Source organism: Amblyomma mixtum, chromosome 1, assembly GCF_055824585.1.
Source record: "Amblyomma mixtum isolate Tamu chromosome 1, ASM5582458v1, whole genome shotgun sequence".
Lineage (NCBI taxonomy): Eukaryota > Metazoa > Arthropoda > Arachnida > Ixodida > Ixodidae > Amblyomma > Amblyomma mixtum.
In genome coordinates, this window is record NC_143012.1 from 78,200,549 (window position 1) to 78,219,242 (window position 18,694).

The window sequence follows — 18,694 nt, forward strand, 5'->3', positions numbered from 1 at the left end:
CTATGACGCCATGAAGCTTGTACTTGCGAGTTTGGCCTGTGGCGGCGATACCTGTATTTTGGTTCTTGCTCTTTTCTATGTTACAGGAGCTTTGTTGTCAGTATGAATGGCGTTTTTGTAATCAGGAGCTGGTATTCTGTCGATGCAAGTCAACTTCAATTTCTCCTCAGTGTCCCTTTAAAAGGGTTCCTTTCAATTCTAACACCCTGCACAATTCGAACCAACTATCGGTCTTTTTGTGATCTGCATTAACGAGAGTGAATCGTACAGGTAAAACCTACTAGGTTTCAATCATTTTGAACTCGGAGAACGTCATGAAATTTGCAGTCACATTACTTTTGTTTCCTTCTAACAAAAAAAGCAGCAGTAAGTGCTCAGTGAGTGTGCATGTACTGCATAAAAAATGGCAACTTTTCCTCCTCTGAACTCTTTCAACCCTCAGATATTAAGCTTGGTGGCTAACAAAGCAAACACAGAGAACTACACATTCATAATTAAGCAAGCTTGACAAGAAAGAGCTAACAGGCAAATTGGTATGAATTTATAGCTCACGAAGCAAAGAAAAAAGGTTATGCTTAAGCGTTACGGGGGTTTAACATTCCAAAGCGACTCGGACTATGACAGGCATGGTAGTTGAAGGCTCCAGACGATTTCGACCACCTGAGGTTCTTTAACGTGCACTGACATCGCACAGTACACGGGCCTCTAGAATTTCGCCTTTATCTAAATTCAACCACCGCGGCTAGGATCAAATCCACGTCTTTCAGGCAAGCAGCTGAGTGCCGTAACAAAAAAGAATAATAATAAAGGAGCCAGCAGGGTTCTCATTGCTAGATATTTATTAGGCAGAGTGCTTCAATCAGTGAGAATAATTTTAATGGTACCAATGAGTTCGTTTCAAATTAGTTTAAAATTCTTGCTCAGTAATTAATCAATTTCTTAATCCATATTAATTCCTGAACAGGCATGAAAACTTGCAACAGGTGGCCTTTCAGAGATAGTTAAGCATTGCATTCAAGGAGTTTAATGGTTCTTTGGATGTGAATTAAGCATGTTAACTGTACTCAGCACAGTATATTTTGCTATGACAAACTAAATGTTATGAAAGAAGCCAACAGCCACAGAAACCAAGGGGCACAGGGTATTTTTAATTTATGTATTTATTTTGTGGTGTTGATCAAGTAAGAATATTACTGTCGCTTAAAGCTAATTGATTAGAAAAGCAGAAGAAAAAACAACCGCATGCCGCCGGTGGCATCCGAACCCACGACCTCCGAATTACGCGTCCGGTGCTCTACCGCTGAGCTACGGCGACGGCTGTCAAACCTTCTGTTTTCGGGGGTATTTATGTTTACAAGTAGCCTAACCTTGAGAGTGTTCATCAGCGCCACCCAAGTTCATAAGCGGCAGACGTGGAACGTCCTGAGTTACCGCAGGTGAGACGTAGAACGTCATCGAACGGAGAGGGTGGAAGCTGCGTAAGACCCTCTTATGCTTCCTATGGCGTCAAAGCTGCCGGAACCGAGGCCCTCGCTAAGCAATTAAGCAAACAAAGGAAGGGGAATGAGGGGCTCGTTATAAATATGAAAGAAGCCAACAGCCACAGAAACCAAGGGGCACAGGGTATTTTTAATTTATGTATTTATTTTGTGGTGTTGATCAATTTAGAACTAAATGTTAGGCTGTTTAGCTTCGGTAATGGAAAAAATACTCCATCTGGTACCCCACCATTGATAGACTAGTAATAGTATTACAAACTTGGAGCCTGTGATTGCAGAATAACAGGACTTTATTAAATCAGGCACTAACAAATCTTTTCACGAGTCATGAAATGTGAACAGCATGGTCATTTTAAATAGGTTCCTTGAAATAAGCTGAGACTAAAAAAGATGGGTCATATTACAAGGAATTTCTGGAAAACAAAAATAGTTACATACGTTACTTTATTTACTATTTTTTCCAATACACTTGATTAAGCACAAAGAGTCAAAGCCACATGAAATTTCCCTCCCAATATGCGTCAATTGCTTATTTAGCATGACCTTGCTAAAATACACACAAGCCACAACAGGTCAGCTGGCTTTCTTGTAGCAGTAAGCACACACACACAACATGGAAAGGTGACTAAGTTATCGCATATCTGTTTTTATCAAAACAATGAGCCATTTTTATCCTGCAGTAAGTGTCGCATTTATTCTATGCATCGCCCCCATTTCAGAGAATTCGATTATCAGATGATGGTCTCAGCAAATGTGTTTCCCTTCCAGCGTGTTCGCAAAAACACAATTTGTGGGCTGTGATCCAAAACTGCAACAATGCACAAAACGGACTCCGACAAAGGTGCAACCAAGAGAATAAAAGGAGACAGAACAATTAAACGTATTTTTGTTATTTAGGCATGAAATGTAAGCACACTTGAAAAAGATATGTAACTTTATATACTGTGACTTATATGCAACTTTGTTTTTATATGTAACTTTTTTATATGTAACTGTTTTATGTTTTTATATGTTATATATAACTTTTTTCCCACGCACTATTACAGACTGGAACAATTTAGCGCAGTCGCTACGAACCAGTATTGATTCTATTGAGCATTTGAATTATTGACATTACCTTGCTGTTGTGAATTATATATCCATTTGTGTGTCTGCAATATTCTTCCTTAACTGCATTCATATTGTACCGATGGCTCATTTCTACATAGATTCTCTGCATTATTTGTCCTGGGAATTTCTTTATTATATGAGCGAACCATCCTTTTCCGTGATTGGTTCTTACAGCTGGTTGACTAGTTTGGCATTCTACGCACTGTTCAATAATCTTTTCAATACCTCTGCTTATATTGTTCTGCTGTGTTATTATTATTTGTATGCCCCTCCTGCTTGGGCCACTGCAAGGCCTGCAGTATTGTATAAATAAATAAATAAACAATTTCAGATCTATATTTTGTTTTAAGCTAGCTGGAATAGCTTCTGGGTAATTACAATTAACACTGTCGTAAAGTCATCCCCAGGGCATTAGATAATTAACAAGAAAGTGCAGAAGTTTTTTATGTCAGAATGTTCACAAAGCCCTGTTCTCTGCAATAAAGTTTTAGTCTTTTTCAGGTTCCCAGTACTCATGGAAATAAAAGTTAAGCTCTGGCATGCATATTCACATGAAAATGCTTCTTACAAAAACAAGTTTTAAAAAATTCTGCTTATCTGTATAGAAAAAACAAGCGCTTAATTAGACTATTCGAAGTTTCACGATTCATGTATGGAAAAAAACAAAAAAAACAGAATAACTCTATCACCATCCATTACAAAATGCCGAAGGGATGAGTGATAGCAATCACAGAAAAAGTGGTTTTTGGTTTATGGGTGTTTAATGTCCCGAAGCGACTCAGGCTGTGAGGGACGCCGTAGTGAAGGGCTCCAGAAATTTCAACCACCTGGGGTCCTTTAACGTGCACTCACATCGCACAGTACACAGGCCCCTAAAATTTCACCTCCATCAAAGTTCGACCACCGCAGCGCAGAAAAAGTGAAAGCTTATTCCGTCATCTGTCTCGTTTATCGCCTCGTACGCTTTTTTTTTCATCAGAAAAATGTGGCATTGTTACCAACAGAAGCCCTATCTTCTTATCTCTCCTCTTAATGGTGATTACTAAGATCTTGATGCTCCGTCATCGCAAACACGCGGATTCTGCGATACGCCGAAACAATCAGGATATAGCGATTTGTTCACAATTTTCAAGAACCATGCATAAAAAAAAAACAATTTTTTAAAATTTGGACTGCATATTTCGCCACGAGACAGTGACGACTCGAGAGTTAAGAAAAAATAACTTTATAAATAAAAAATTTTGACCAATTTGGCGAATTCACTTGCTCTGAGCCCTCTAAATTCTAACAACGAATATATGTACGCTAGGTGCTGCTAGGAGTTCCACTTTGCAAAGGTCTTTTTTTGTGTGTTTTGTCATCTTTACATCTGCAGCATTTTGTGTGCAATACCGTTGAATTTTTTTGGCTTAAACTCAAAGACCAAAGACCCGATTGAATCACATGGAGGGGAACTTTTTTTGATACACCTGATGCTGACCAAAGAGGCAGCGTGAAAAAACTAGAAGTTCGAATTAAGCAAGTTCAAACTAAACTAATGAGACTCTATAGTATGGAATTCTTTCTGCCTGAACTATTGGGTGCTGTACAGTACAATTAAATACCTTGGCTGGCATAACCATTAACTGACATTTTGATATTTCAAAACGTAGTTCAATGTGATTCATAGAAAAAAAATGTTTTTCAAAAAAGAGTGACAGGAGTCGGAATAACATTCTATCCCACTGGCCCCATTTCAAGTCACTTAGTTAAGCTGTGGTAAGAAAAAAAAACAAATCCAGTGAACTCGTGGCAGCCAGGTAGTATTTGCTGCTGAGTGTCTCACAATCTGTTCAGGACAAGAAAACCTGCATTTAGCTCAGAGAAACAGTTTGATTCTCAAGACGCTGCTCTAATTTGCACACATGGCACAGTAAGTGAAAATGACTATTTTTGGAACCAAATGTTCCTTTAAGTATCTTCAACAGTGGCGACAAGGCACTTATATAAGGAAGTAAGAAATTTCTGTCAGCTTTCATGAACTCTGGTGTGTTCAAGGAACATGGAAGTGCAGCCAGGAAAGAATTTTCAGAATTTTTTTTTTTTTTAAGAGCTCATTGAAATACCATCCTCTATTAGGCAGATTTATGAGGGGCCCTACCATAAATCCTGGTGTGTCTGAGGATCATTACAGGATGTCCACCGACAAGAACTCGGGAAATTAAACTGGCATTTCTTGCATGCAAAACTGACAGCACAAACCACTTATGAAAGTTTGTAAAACTTAAATGGGTACTAGGATCAATTTTGATTATGACTGTAGGAATTGTTAAAAGGGTATATAATGCTCTATTAGACTACTCAACAAAGTTCTATAGCTCTTAGTTGTTTACACTAAGTAGAACTAGAAAAAACAAACAGTGACAGCAACTATGCCCATGCAACTATGCTTGTGACATATTAACAGATCATGTCTTATCTTTATCAAGTTAGTTCGTGAAGGTGGATCAAAGCAGTAGGTTGTGCTGTTATAGTTAAGATAGCATGGCCTGGCTGACAGACAGACATCTTCTATGCTGATAAGCACCACCTAAACTTATCTGGTTTTCTACAACAGCATTATCCATGGCTTTTTCAAGCGTACTCAGAATACAAAAATAAGGCTTCATAAAGGCAGCTCTTCTTGAAGCACAATCAATGTGCAATCAACACAGTCTAAAGGTTCCGATCTCCACTTCTTAAATGCAAGCAGATCCTTTCTGAAACTGCCTTTAGTGCCCCTTTAACCTACGGAAGCAAGATGATCACACACGGAGATATACAGAGCGTTGCAGTGCCAACACTATTAAAATGTCGGTAATATAAAAAAGGCTTTCCTGCATCCAGGCCTTGTGTCCAGGCTCATCAAGCTCCGTTCATTAAAACAACAACAAAAGCGCAGAACAAACACTCAATTATAACGCACTTGCTAATGCCCTGCATAGCTTGATCTGGTAATGGCAGCTTTCCTTATTCCTGACAGCTATATAATGTTGCTAGATTTTTTGTTCACTTTCTATAAAAACAAGTGCCCTGCATGCCAATTCCTCCCACTATTTATCTACGTGCAACTTAGTAAGAGTGCACTCAATACTTAGCTCTGGAGCGTTGTGGTGATAAAATTGTAATCCAAGCTACATGCCATGCGAAGGTTGTACAGATAGATCCCCATGACATCACTATTTACCCAATGTCACCATGTGGTAAATATAACAGACAGGTGGCCCCGAATACCATACGCACAATAACAGGAGCCAAATGTTTGCTGTTAATGTACCAGGTATGTAGGTGTCCTCATCTATATATAAATATGCTGTATTTGCACTTGTGATGTGAAGATGTCCTTTTGTCAGCAACAAAACAATCAACATACACCTCTCTTGCCTTTTGTATACATCTGACTAATGATAATATGAACTCAAGAGGACTAAAAATTTGTTCAAATTAAGGGGAACCATATTAATGCACTTCACACTGCTAGAACTAAACTACTCCTCAACAAATAAAGCGGTGGTTTTAGAATTAAGCGAGTTTCAAATTAAAGCAAGTCCACTGTATTCCCGTTGTTTTAGAGAGAGATCAACAAAGTCAATGCATTTAAATGTTAACATACTGGAAGCTATCTTGCAGCGTATATGAGGCTTCAATAGTATTACACAATAACATGAATAGAGAGGGACCATCTTCTCACAAATACTACCTGTACATGGAAGGACAAACAAAGGTCTCTCTTGTTCATCTGTTGAAAATCACAGATCCAACTAAATTTGAAATACCCGTTCTGTTATTCTCAACATGGCACAGGTCGGGCAATATTATTTTTCATTCTTTCAGTAAGACCCAAAATAATAAGCGGCATTCACAACTGGCTATCGCCTTCGGAGGTTGACCTGGAACTTTTTGCCTGACCTATGTTCGAGTAAGCACAATTCGTTCGTGTTGTGCACGTGACGTGGGTAAGACTATCTTACTGCAATGCGACTACAAAATAAACTGTAATAGGGCACATCCAAAGCCAGCACCTCGTAATTAAAAGTGCCAGCACAAAAAAAACAACCCCCGCACTAGTGCAAACAGCCAACTTGGTTCCAAATGAGTGTAAACAACAAATGACATGAATGAAAACGAAAGCAAAAAGTTTTCTTTGTCTGTCTGAATAGTAAGAGAACGTTAGCATTCTGTAATGCATGCACTTGCAAAAGGAAAACGGCACGCCTGTTTACTATAACTGGCCACTTATTGTTTGGCCTGCCCATGCTTATAAGAAAAAGTGGCGCTACATTCTACAAGCAAATTTAAAAGCAACTGTCATGACAAAAAAAAAATACACACTACATGAGAAGCTGTAAAACATCATTAGTGGGTCACCCAGATCTACTGAAAAAGTTGGCAAAAAAGAATAGAGGACAAATGCTTTCATGCAGAGCATTCATTTTGATCACATACTGAACATAGATGCTGCTGCGTGTAGAACAAATGCTAACGTCCACATGCAAGACGAGTTCGAAACAACAGCAGTAGAACTTTTAAGTTGCCCTCAGGAATCATAAAATGCATTACTTTCTGCAGCGAAGGACGCAAGGGATAAGCGAACGGCTAAAGCTATCATCCTAGTTGAAGTCAAGAAATAAATGGGCTTGGGCAGGGCATTTAATGCAAAGGCAAGATATTCGCTGGTCCTTAAGGGTAACGGAGTGGATTCCAAGGGAAGGCAAGCCTATAGCAGGGGGCAGCAAAAAGCAGGGCATGTAATGTGAAGGCAAGATTACCACTGGTCCTTAAGGGTAACGGAGTGGATTCCAAGAGAAGGCAAGCGTGGCAGGGGGCGGCAGAAAGTTAGGTGGGCGGATGAGATTAAGAAGTTTGCGGGGATACGGTGGCCACAACTGGCAGAGGACAGGGTTAATTGGAGAGACATGGGAGAGGCCTTTGCCCTGCCGTGGGCATAGTCAGGCTGATGATGATGATGATGAAAGCTGCAAGAGAGATGAGAGAACGAAGGGAAGGCAAGCGTAGCAGGGGGCGGCAGGAAGTTAGGTGGGCGGATGAGATTAAGAAGTTTGCGGGGATACGGTGGCCGCAACTGGCGGAGGACTGGGTTAACTGGATAGACACTACCCTGCAGTGGGCGTAGTCAGGCTGATGATGATGATGATGAAAGCTGCAAGAGAGATGAGAGAGCGAATGGGGGCACCTGCCTTGTCAGCCTGCCGGAGGCAGTCGATCCGGCGCATCTTGCCCTTCTGGTCGGGGTTGCTGAGCACGCAGGCGGCCCGCCGCTTGCCCGTGATGCCCAGCACAAAGTCCTCGCGGCATTCTTGCGTGATGTCCTTGCGCAGCTTGCCCAACAGCCGGGAGGCCCACTTCTGCTTCACCTCCGGCCGCTCGCCCTGTGTGGTCCACGGCAACCAGGTGTGGCCACTCATCTCCACCACCGTGCCTCACTTCCGGACGATCACTCGGTGATTGGACGGGCCATGGTCCCCCCATAACCAATGCTCCGCACACAGGCTACTATTACAGAGCTAGGTTTCCGCTATCCACTCTGTATTATGAGCAGCGGTCACCTCCTCAGGTTGACCTCGCACAAATACGAAGGGCGACGATCACAAAACTCACCACTGTGCCTGCTGACCCTGTGCTTTTGATGACGCAGTCACTGTGATGACTTCAGTAAAGCTTTGTAGGGGGCTAGCTGGTCAAGCATACTGTGACGGGGGAGCGCTAGGGTCTAGACAAGGGAACAACACGAGACACAAGCGCAATGCATCTATGCTGTGATGTTGTTCTCTTAAAATAAATAAATTAATTAATTAATTTTGAGCATCGTGAGGCCATCTCTGACGGGGCACCCCTGGTGCGAAGGAGCGCTTAAGTCTTCAAGTGAACAAACCGCGTACACTAACGATCCCTTACAGCATCTATGCTGTGATGTTGTTCTCTTGTCAAGAACCTAGCGCTCCCCTTGCCTGGGATCCATACAAAGCTACCACCACCTCATATTTAGTTTACACCTGCTCATTTTTTAGGTTTTGAGAAAGGTCACCTCCTCTACGTGTCACCCTTGTAATCAGAGTGACACCACCTTCAGGCCTCACTTTGGACAATCACACTCATGAGTTCAAAGGAAAAAAATGAGCTTGACTGTTATGACACTAGAGTTCAGGCATAACAGTTTTGAGCGTCTGAAATGGAAGTTTGACTCTGCATTGGGCAAACAACTTTCGCTGATAAACAGCCACTGAGCAAAGATGACCTACGGAGTGCGTTTAAAAGACTGTGAACAAATTGCCATTGCAAGTTACACCAACCAAATAACATAAGTTTGATGACAAACTTCGAAAGCAATCCCTAAAGCAAGCAATGCAACGCCCATTTAAAACCAATACCATAGGTCTCATTGAGTTCAAAATAAAGAAAACTGATACTGCTTCCACATTCCCATTGGTCTAACCCTCCATTTTGAGGTATACGTCCCCGTCCACAAGTAACGTTGCCACTTCAGTCACAAATTTGTGACTCGTAACTTTAGCTAATCCTGGTCATTCAACTTATACATTTAAAAGCTGACATATCACTGCAGAAACACTGGCATAAAGTAGAGAGCCTGTGCATTATGCTTAACCTCAATGCTTTCACCCTTGGTGAGCCAATTCGGTTGAGCTTTGATATGTAACAGATACAACTCACATTCCGACCAACTGCAAGCACAGAAATTTTCATCAACTCAAGCTGCTGGTTGCACCACAGTTGGCTGCTAACTAAAGTCAGCGAGTGGTCAATCGCCAACTTGATACTTTTTTTTCCCAGTGCTGAAAAGTCATTGACACTGATGAAGGGCTGTAAGAATGTAGCAGTCTAAGCTGAACTTAAGTGGAAACCCTTAAAGATCATTACTGGCTGTGGCAACCTTAAGGGGTTGAAACACCAAATTTTGAGGCTATAAAAAGTCTGCTATGGGATTGCTCTGTACGCAAGGGTACTCACGGCCAGGTGTTGGACACAACAAACATTTTAAAAATATTTTAATTCAGTTCCAAAGATTACCTAAATGCTCACTCTCATGATCTAGACCCATCGCTAGTGCAATCAACGCCGAACGTCACTACAATGATAGAGTAACCGAAGTTTTAGTGACGTCATACCAAAATACAGTGACGTACGATGAGCAGGGCACTAGCGAGCTTCATTTGCTGCGAACCGCCACTTGCTCGATTAGTTTTTGTGAACGTATTGCAGAACTAGCCATGCTTACTGGAATTTTGCAAAGTGCTTCGCATCCTCACGTGAGGCCCACAACTTTGTGGGCCCACGTGACCAGGCAAAGGAGTTGAGCATCCTAGAAAGTGACGTCACTGTCCAACTCGCCGTTCCGAAACCAAAGCCGAAAATCGTTCACCTAAAAATGTGATATTAAATTATTCGCTGCGAATATATGAATCTTCAAGTGTGTGTCATGCTTCCTAGAGAAACGTTTGAAACAAATAATGCGCCAACCACAAATTTGGTGTCTCCACACCTTCAAGAACCATTCAAGATATGATTACTTTTAAGTAATCTACCTTTACTGGTGTTGAGTATTGCCTTTTCTTTATGTGTTCGGGCAGGCAACAGTACCCAGTAATTCCAGTTGGAGTTGATATTTGGTATAAAGAGTACCTATAATAGGATTTCAAATTAAAAAAAAAAACATTCAAATTAACCAATCACAGCATAAAACGAAATGAACACTTTTAATGTTTGATTCACTCATTTCAACATGTGAGACACAAAAATTCCACGAACTTGTAAATTCATCTTGTGAAAAGCTTTCTGTTCAGATAACAAGAAATGCTTTAGTAATAAACTTTTTCCTTGTTGCGGAGCGAAACTAATAAGTGATGGTCACAAACGTGGGTAGAGCTTCCTTGTAGACTTAAGGTGTCTCCAATTATAGCAAGCACAAGGACAGATAAGTAGAAAGGTGAGGAATAATTCCAACTGACACATGCAGGTTTGTGTCAGTCACAGTGTGAAACATCAGGCATGTAAGTCGCTAATGCGCAGAAATTTTAAAATAAAATATCCACATGCACAATAGTAACAAGCGTTATTGCACTGCCAATGTTTATAAGCCAGAGAAGCGTGAACTGAATGTAAATAAACTATGGTCAACTCTAAATAATTCAAACAAAAGGGGATCAAACTTTTATTTTAAATTATGCCAAGCTCAAATTGAGGGAGTCATTTTGATGCATTTGAGGTTGAGTAAAGAAACTATGGTCAACTCTCGATAATTCACACAAAATGGGATCAAACTTTTATTTAAATTATGCCAAGCTCAAATTGAGGGAGTCATTTTGATACTCCCAAGGTTGACAGGGCCGAATCATCAATTTATAAACTGGACGTACAAATTAGACGAGTTGAAAATAATGAGACTTCCTGTAGCAGTAAAAATTATAAAGTTTGCATGGCCTAAGCGTACTGATTTAAACTAAAATTTTTTCATGCTAACTGCACTAAAAGTATGCATATCCATTGCAGTTGTTAATTCCAAGCCTCAAAGCCAGCAGCTCATAGCAGTATAAGTTCGCCAACAGACTGTTGGGCCAGTGCGGAAGTGAAAGGCGACGGCCTCGGCTCACTAAGTGCGGGCACTCTTGGCGGGAAACACCCTCTCTCGAGTTTTTTCTTCGCTTTTTTTTATTTTACTATCTTGGCAAGGATTGGCACCTGTGTGCAAGCATGCAAGGTAGCTAGAATCCGACAGCTCGCAACAGGGGCCCATTTGGCCCCACACCAGCGGTTGGGGACAGTGACCGACGCACGCCCCAAGTGATCGCGCGCGCGACCTCAACCTCGGGTTTCCTCACTCCTCATTGAGCGCAAATGCCCGCACACGGAGCCGGAGCTGGCGCACATTCACTACGGCCTTCGTCCCGCCAGCTCATGGCGATTCCCCGCTCTTCCACGTGCCGATAAGCATCTCCCGAGAGCTCGTCGTGGTTAGCGAGCTGGTTAGCACCAGACGTAGGAGTTAGCCGGCGAGCACTTCCAAGAAGAACTTTTTCTTGGACGGTCGGTACGGCGACCGCAGGCACGTGAACCCCAAGCGTGGGCCTTGGCGGAGGCCGCGCCGCGTAAGTGGTGTTTTTTCCGAACGCGGCTGTTACCGCGGGGAACCGCCACGGGCCGATAGCGCAGCATGTAGGCACTACAAGCAGCGGCGGCGGCGGCGTTCAAGATTGCGCGCCGTCCGGGGAGGAGGGGGCGAGGGGGTGAGGACCTTGGCAGTGCGGTAGGAAGCAGCGCGAAGGGCGGCTGCCCGGCGGCTCTGTGTCAAGGCCTCGCGTGTCCGCACCTGAAGCTCTTCCTTGCAGCGGCGCTCCTCGTCCAGGCTCATGCGCTTCTCGTGCTTCTTGAAGTACTTGCGCTTGGCCGCCTGGAGGTTGAACCAGGTGTACGAGAAGGCCTTCACATGAGGCAGGAGGGCCTCAATGAATGGATGGAATTCATCCTGCGCACAGCAGACGCGGAAGAAAAACATGCGCGCGCGCGCGCGTTAGCGGCCGCCGCGGCCAAGGTGAGCGGCCCTGACGTAACAGCAGCGCGCGGCGTCACAGGCGGCCAACCTTGGGCGGACCGGAAGCGCGCGCTTCTGCTGCTCGAAGCAGACCTTGGCGGTACCCACCAGAGGCATGCAGTCCCGTGAGAGCTGGGGGAGGCTACAGCTGGCCGGTATGCCGCACGCCACCATCGGCTGCAGGCCGCTGGGCAGGCAGTACCACGACGAGGCAGCGGCTCCGCTGCGACGCCTGCGTCGACCAACACGGGCTCGATTACGAGCCGCCAAGGCCGCCCCACGATAACGGCGCCCCAAGGTCCGCGCGGCCGCGTCGACAGCACGGGCCGCGAGCTCGCGCGCGGCGGCCGGGGCGATGCAAGTCCGCGCGGCAGGTCCGAATGTCAAGGGCTGGACCGGCGGGCCGACCACAGAGGCGGCGGGTTCGCACCGGCGGCGCGCATTTCAAGGTTGCTCTCGCGCGCGCACCGCGGACCCGCGCGCGAGCCGCGCACGCGTCTATTTCGAGGGGGCGGGAAGCGCCGCTAATTCGGGCTGCCCTGGAAATAAACCTCGCGCGCGCGCGCTTACCTCATGGCTTGGAGTCCCCGAGGCGGTCCGCATGGGAGCTCCGCAGCGGAAGCGGCGGCGGCAGCAGCGCGCGAGGGCCTCCGCGAAACTGCGCCTCCAAGGATACCACATTACACAAGGACAGTGCGGCAAACTGGCCGGCCTTGATCGAGCCCGTTCCCTTTTGGGAGCGCGCCCTCGGGACATGGTCGCCCATGACGAGGCTCGCCTTGGCGCTTCCGAGCCGCCAAGGCGTGCAAGGTCGGCCCCGTTCAAGGCTCGGCTGACATAACTGCCGCACACACACACACACCGGGGGGACAGCAGCAGACGCCGCCGCTGCTGCGCCGCCGACGTCGCTGCGGTCGCGGGGCAAACCCCCGGCGCCTTCTCGAAACGCGACACCGTTCGGACACGACCGCGGCAGCCCATCGCGCGCGCGCCGCGTGCTCAGCTTTCACGGCGGCGCGCGGCCCATAACGGGCGATCCGAAACCAGCGCCGCGCGAGGAGGCCCAAGGGCACGCGGGCTTAAGCCTCGCGAACGCGGAGTCTAGGCCTAGCGCGCCGCCGGTCACGCCCGGGGCCCGCTCTCGAGAGTCGCGGGGCGAACGCGGCGAGAGCCAGCGCGGCGCCGCTGACCTGGCTTGGGCCCAGCACGGGGGCCGGTCAGCCTTGCATGGGACCGCGCGGGGTTCGCGGCGCGCGCCGCGCCCCAGAGCGCGCGCCAGAGGAGAAGGCTCACGCACGCAGTAGTAGCTGCACTCACCATGCTCTAGAAGCAGCAGCAGCAGAACCGTAGCACGCGCGTCGGCATCCTTTCCGGGCACAACACTTGGCGGGCGACTCGGTGGCGGCGGCGACGGCAGTCGACTCGGAGTGTTATCACAGAAAATACGCACGCTCCTTCCGGGTTTTCCTCGACGGCGATAGACACACGCTAGAGGAGAAGGCCACCGGTCGAGCAGCAGCGGGCCCGCTGGAGCCGAAAGCCGCAGCCTCTATCGATTCCACTGATCCCGGGACGAGCAGATGATGGCGGAGGATGAAGAGCAACTCGCCGGGCCAACCAAACAAAAAGCTGCGCCAAAATCAATGCGGATTTCAACTGTGGCGTAGTACGGGCAAATAATCGCCGCCGCTGCAGTGGGTCGCTGGGCGTGCGAGGCGGGGAGGAGCGATAACCGGCCCGAGCCGTCACTCACCGCCGAGCCGAGCCAATGGTGGCGCGCCAGTCGCGTGACGCACAGCGCGTCACTGGGGGGGCGGGACGTCGCTCCACGTGAGGCCGCATCACCCGCAGCGTCGGCGGCGGTCGGCCGAGGCCGTCGGCGAAAAGAGAAGAAAGCAAACGAGCCCCATTCTTCGGAGCCCGCTTGGATAACGCAAACCGATCGGCCCTGAGATAAACGGCCGAGTGGAAGAGAGACCGCTGCAAAGTTCGCCACGCCGGCCGAATAAAGTGGACGGCGACTACGACGCCACGAGCGCGCGCGCGCCCAGCGTCGACAGCAGACGACGCCCGCGGCGCGGCGGCGGACGTCCCGGGAGAAAAGAAGCGCGTTTTTATTATTATTCTTTTTGCGCTTCCTCGCGCTTCTTCTTCTCCGGGCCGCTGATGCCCGGTCGTTCGCCTGACACTGGAACTCTGAAAATAGCGCCGTGACTTGGAGCTCTCCGCGCGTTCACTCGACGACGACCGCAGCGCGCGGAGCAGCAGCGCGGTGTCGCTAGGCGCCCGATTCGCGAAGCGGCCGCGGGCGCGCGCGCTAATCGTGCGACCGTATCGGCGATCTTATATAACCGATGCTGACTTCCGATTAGTCGCGCTACGCCAGGGTCGTTCGCGCCGCAGCGTTCGCTGTTCCATAAGAGGTAGGGGGGGGGGGGGGGGGGTAGTGCAGCTGCAGCTTACGCCTGCGGCAGCGGCGTTGGTTGCATATGGCGCCGCCGCAGGCTCGTAAAAAGCGGTTGCCCCGCGGCGGCTTTTCCCAGGCCATTCATCATGCTACCCGAGACAGGTGAATGGAAAAGCGGCTCGTTACGATCCTCGGGCGAGACGACGAGAGGCGGACGATTGTCCTTTGCCGTGGCGCGTCCTCTGCGGTTGCTGCTGCCGACTACTACACCGAGCGTCGACCGCGCGACGTTTGGGGCTGCGTCTCGAACTCCGTTTCGCTGACTACGCGGCTTTGTGCCGTACCCCTTCGCTGGTCGAGCCGAAGAGCGGATGTTCCGAGCCATTTCCGGGCTCTTCACGGCAATGGCAGAACTTAGGAGATGAAATATTCCCCTGGGGACTACCCAATGGGCACTTGAAACCCCTTGGACGTCTTGGGGTCGTTTAAAACGTCCTGCGGACGTCCAGTGGGGTTTAATTGCGTTTTAATCTCGGAAAACGGAAACAAAGTTATCCAGCAATAATGTCCGGTTGGCTGCAGTACACCGTAAAGAGCGCTATAGTAGTCAGCGGCTTGGCAAATCACGCGGTTTACAATACTCCCTGACGCAGTAGCCGACGTGTGAAAAAAAAAAAAATAGTCAAGCGCGCCGTTAATCAACATTCAGGTACGTGACTACCTTACTGAACGAGTGCGTATCCACGCCTTCGAATATCGAAATGCTTTTTCGCCAATCTCGGCTGGTTAAAGGTGAAGCCACGGTCCCAGGATTTCTGGATTTCCGCGCAGAAACAACCGTCCAAAATTGAAGCTTCGAGAGACAGTTCGTGGGAGTCAGAACGAAGTTCGTCGAGTTGTTCCGGCGTTAGCGTCGTGGGCTCTTTGATCGAAACACTTTATGCTCATTGAGCTGTCCTAAAGTAAACAAAGAAAAGCCTGTACTCCTGCCATCGGTTTCACTAACGCAATGCGGGGTCTAATCGTAGTAGTAGTTGGTTGGTACTGAAAAATATAAACACAAAAAGGAATGGAAAGATGTAAGCCGCGCCAATTGTCATCTAATTATCTTAAGCACCCGAGTCGCAGCCGGCTGTAATAAAGGGACAGAGAGGTGATAGCAAGAAGAAAAACAAGGGGGGGGGGGGGGGGGGGACGATAGCGAGAAAGGACAGGGGAGGGGCTTATAAATCATTTACAATATTTTCAGAAATATAAAAAAAAAATGTGAACGAATTTGCGCCGCTCACACGCGTGTGACCAGGTAGTATACTGACCGAATTACAACCGTGCGCGAGCGACCACTGCACATATTTACAACACAGAAACATTGTAGATACAAAGTCGCGCGCACATAGCGTGGCAGTAAAACATCTTGTTGTTTACATGGAAATACCAGCACAAAGATAAACCCGGAGAATCGAATTCAAGATGGCGGAACCTTCGGAACAAAAATAAAATTGTCTCGAGGCGATTAACTGTCGCCTAAGCGCTTTGACAGACACTTCTGTCGCCCCCTACCAGGCATTATCAAAGGCAAACGTTGGCGGGATGCGAAGTTTAAATGTGTATTACAGGAAAGTAACATGCAGGCTGCAATGTTTGGTTTGGTTTATGGGGTTTAACGTCCCAAAGCGACTGAGGCTATGAGAGACGCCGTAGTGAAGGGCTCCGGAAATTTCGACCACCTGGGGTTCTTTAACGTGCACTGACATCGCACAGTACACGGGCCTCTAGAATTTCTCCTCCAAAGAAATTCCAGCCGCCGCGGCCGGGATCGAACCCGCGTCTTTTGGGACAGCAGCCGAGCACCATAGCCACTGAGCCACCGCGGCGGCCTCAGGCTGCAATGTATTATTGGAAGATATTATGTGGATTATTCTTTTCTTTTGGGGCTCGCTTGGTTTAACTTCGATAATATATTCTCGGGCTGCAAGATCATTTTGCGATTCCGACACTCTGCTTTAAGTTGTCATTGCTCCTTTATCCGCCTTTCTTTGGCTGCTGCCTCGCCAATACCTCAACCCTTCTGCAACGTTAGAAAACATTCCACCTAACCCGCCCTAGGGGAAGGAACTTTTCCCTCTCAAATAACATCCCTCAAAAAGAGAAATTCTCCATAATTTAATTCGTTAAGTTTTGTTGGCAGTAACCATGTCCAACGTTCTTTGAGAAAATTTTTGAATACCGCAAAACTGTAATGTATACTCGTTGGGAAATATTGAAAGTAAGGGCCCATTCTTCCGATATGCAGCCAAATCTTTCTTTTGAACTGTTTCCAGCGGTCGCATCGAGCAGTCAAGACTGCCATAAAAAACCAATGCGGAACGCGTTTGATGATAGCAAAAAACGTTAATAAAAAAAATGCGCCCCGCCGCGACAGCTCAGTGGTTACGGCGCTCGGCTGCTGTCCCGAAAGACCCGGGTTCGATCCCGGCCGTGGCGGCTGAATTTCGATGGAGGAGAAATTCTAGAGGCCCGTGTTCTGTGCGATGTCAGTGCACGTTAAAGAACCCCAGGTGGTCGAAATTTCCGGAGCCCTTCACTACGGCGTCTCTCATAGCCTCAGTCGCTTTGGGACGTTAAACCCCATAAACCAAACCAAACATTGCAGCCTGCATGTTACTTTCCTGTAATACACATTTAAACTTCGCATCCCGCCAACGTTTGCCTACGTTTGTCAGCGCACGCTAAAGAATCCCAGGTGGTCGAAATCTCCGGAGCCCTTCACTACGGCATCCCTCACAGCCTGAGTTGCTTTGGGACGTTAAACCCCATAAACCAAACCAAACATTGCAGCCTGCATGTTACTTTCCTGTAATACACATTTAAACTTCGCATCCCGCCAACGTTTGCCTACGTTTGTCAGCGCACGCTAAAGAATCCCAGGTGGTCGAAATCTCCGGAGCCCTTCACTACGGCATCCCTCACAGCCTGAGTTGCTTTGGGACGTTAAACCCCATAAACCAAACCAAACATTGCAGCCTGCATGTTACTTTCCTGTAATACACATTTAAACTTCGCATCCCGCCAACGTTTGCCTACGTTTGTCAGCGCACGCTAAAGAATCCCAGGTGGTCGAAATCTCCGGAGCCCTTCACTACGGCATCCCTCACAGCCTGAGTTGCTTTGGGACGTTAAACCCCAATAAACCAAACCAAACCAAAAAAAAAAAATGCGAGCGTTCCGACGGGAGATCTGCGGATAAATTGATTGTTATAGCGAAATCTTACGAGATATGAAAAAATTGCATTAATAAATTCTTTCCCATTCACAAATGCTTTTGTTCAGAATTGTTGGATATGAAAATAGTATAGGCACGCTAATGTTGCTTCACTCCTGTACTGTAATTAGTGCCAGCCGCGTTGACATTAACAACCAAGCGGCGTATCCGACTTCATATTTGTGCCATCACTGGATTTTAGGGATTTAGTTTGGTCAGCACTAAGCAAAATGAAATTAAATACCAACTGGTGATCGAGGCTTAAAGCATGATGGTGTCTCCATATGCGAGTGATTTTTGTGCTATCTGGATGGGGTAGTTAGACAAAGGTACCGGCAGTCATACTTACAGCTACAGCTTACAAATATAAACAGCTGAGTTTCTCATCACCGACGCCAACAGCGACACAGATTTAAGCCCATCATGAAGCTGTTAATGTCTAAAAAATAAAAATTAAAATCGTAACAAAATCGCTCGTTATTTAAAGAATAGCACAGCGCGTATAAATATCGCCTTATACGCTTGATGCAAAAACTACGCAGAAATTCCGAACACAAAGGCACCTCAGGCGACAGACAACGCCCCGGTAATAACGAGGGAAGTACGGAATCACAGCGGGGGAGGATGCGCGGGAATATTCGAGCTAGAATATGATAATGAGGGTGGCTGCCTGGAACCCAAGTGAATAGGGTCGTGTTTGTGACTTGCCCTTTAAGATATTCTAGATATTGGTTAATGCGCATTCTCATCTACCTGCGTCGAGGAGCTCACTAAACATCTCCGTTTCAATTAATATCCATTCATCCATTTACAGCTGCAAAAACTTGGAGGTC

The 18,694-nt window shown here is 47.0% G+C and overlaps 1 protein-coding gene across 4 annotated transcripts in view; it reads right to left on the reverse strand.

Moving 5' to 3' along the window:
* Nucleotides 1-14,232, reverse strand: part of NfI (Nuclear factor I) — a 67,651-nt gene extending 53,419 nt beyond the window's left edge. For 3 of the 4 annotated variants that reach the window (XM_089552792.1, XM_089552796.1, XM_089552775.1), the window contains exons 1-5: nucleotides 13,510-14,232; nucleotides 12,763-12,850; nucleotides 12,301-12,424; nucleotides 11,971-12,126; nucleotides 7,826-8,017 (exon numbers count right to left, since the gene is read on the reverse strand). In XM_089552792.1, the coding sequence (XP_089408918.1) occupies nucleotides 7,826-8,017; nucleotides 11,971-12,126; nucleotides 12,301-12,424; nucleotides 12,763-12,767 (477 nt within the window). In that variant the 5' untranslated portion in view covers nucleotides 12,768-12,850; nucleotides 13,510-14,232. The remainder of the gene's footprint in view (nucleotides 1-7,825; nucleotides 8,018-11,970; nucleotides 12,127-12,300; nucleotides 12,425-12,762; nucleotides 12,851-13,509) is intronic. The other variant, XM_089552784.1, reaches the window with a different exon arrangement.
* Nucleotides 14,233-18,694: the final 4,462 nt, after the last annotated feature.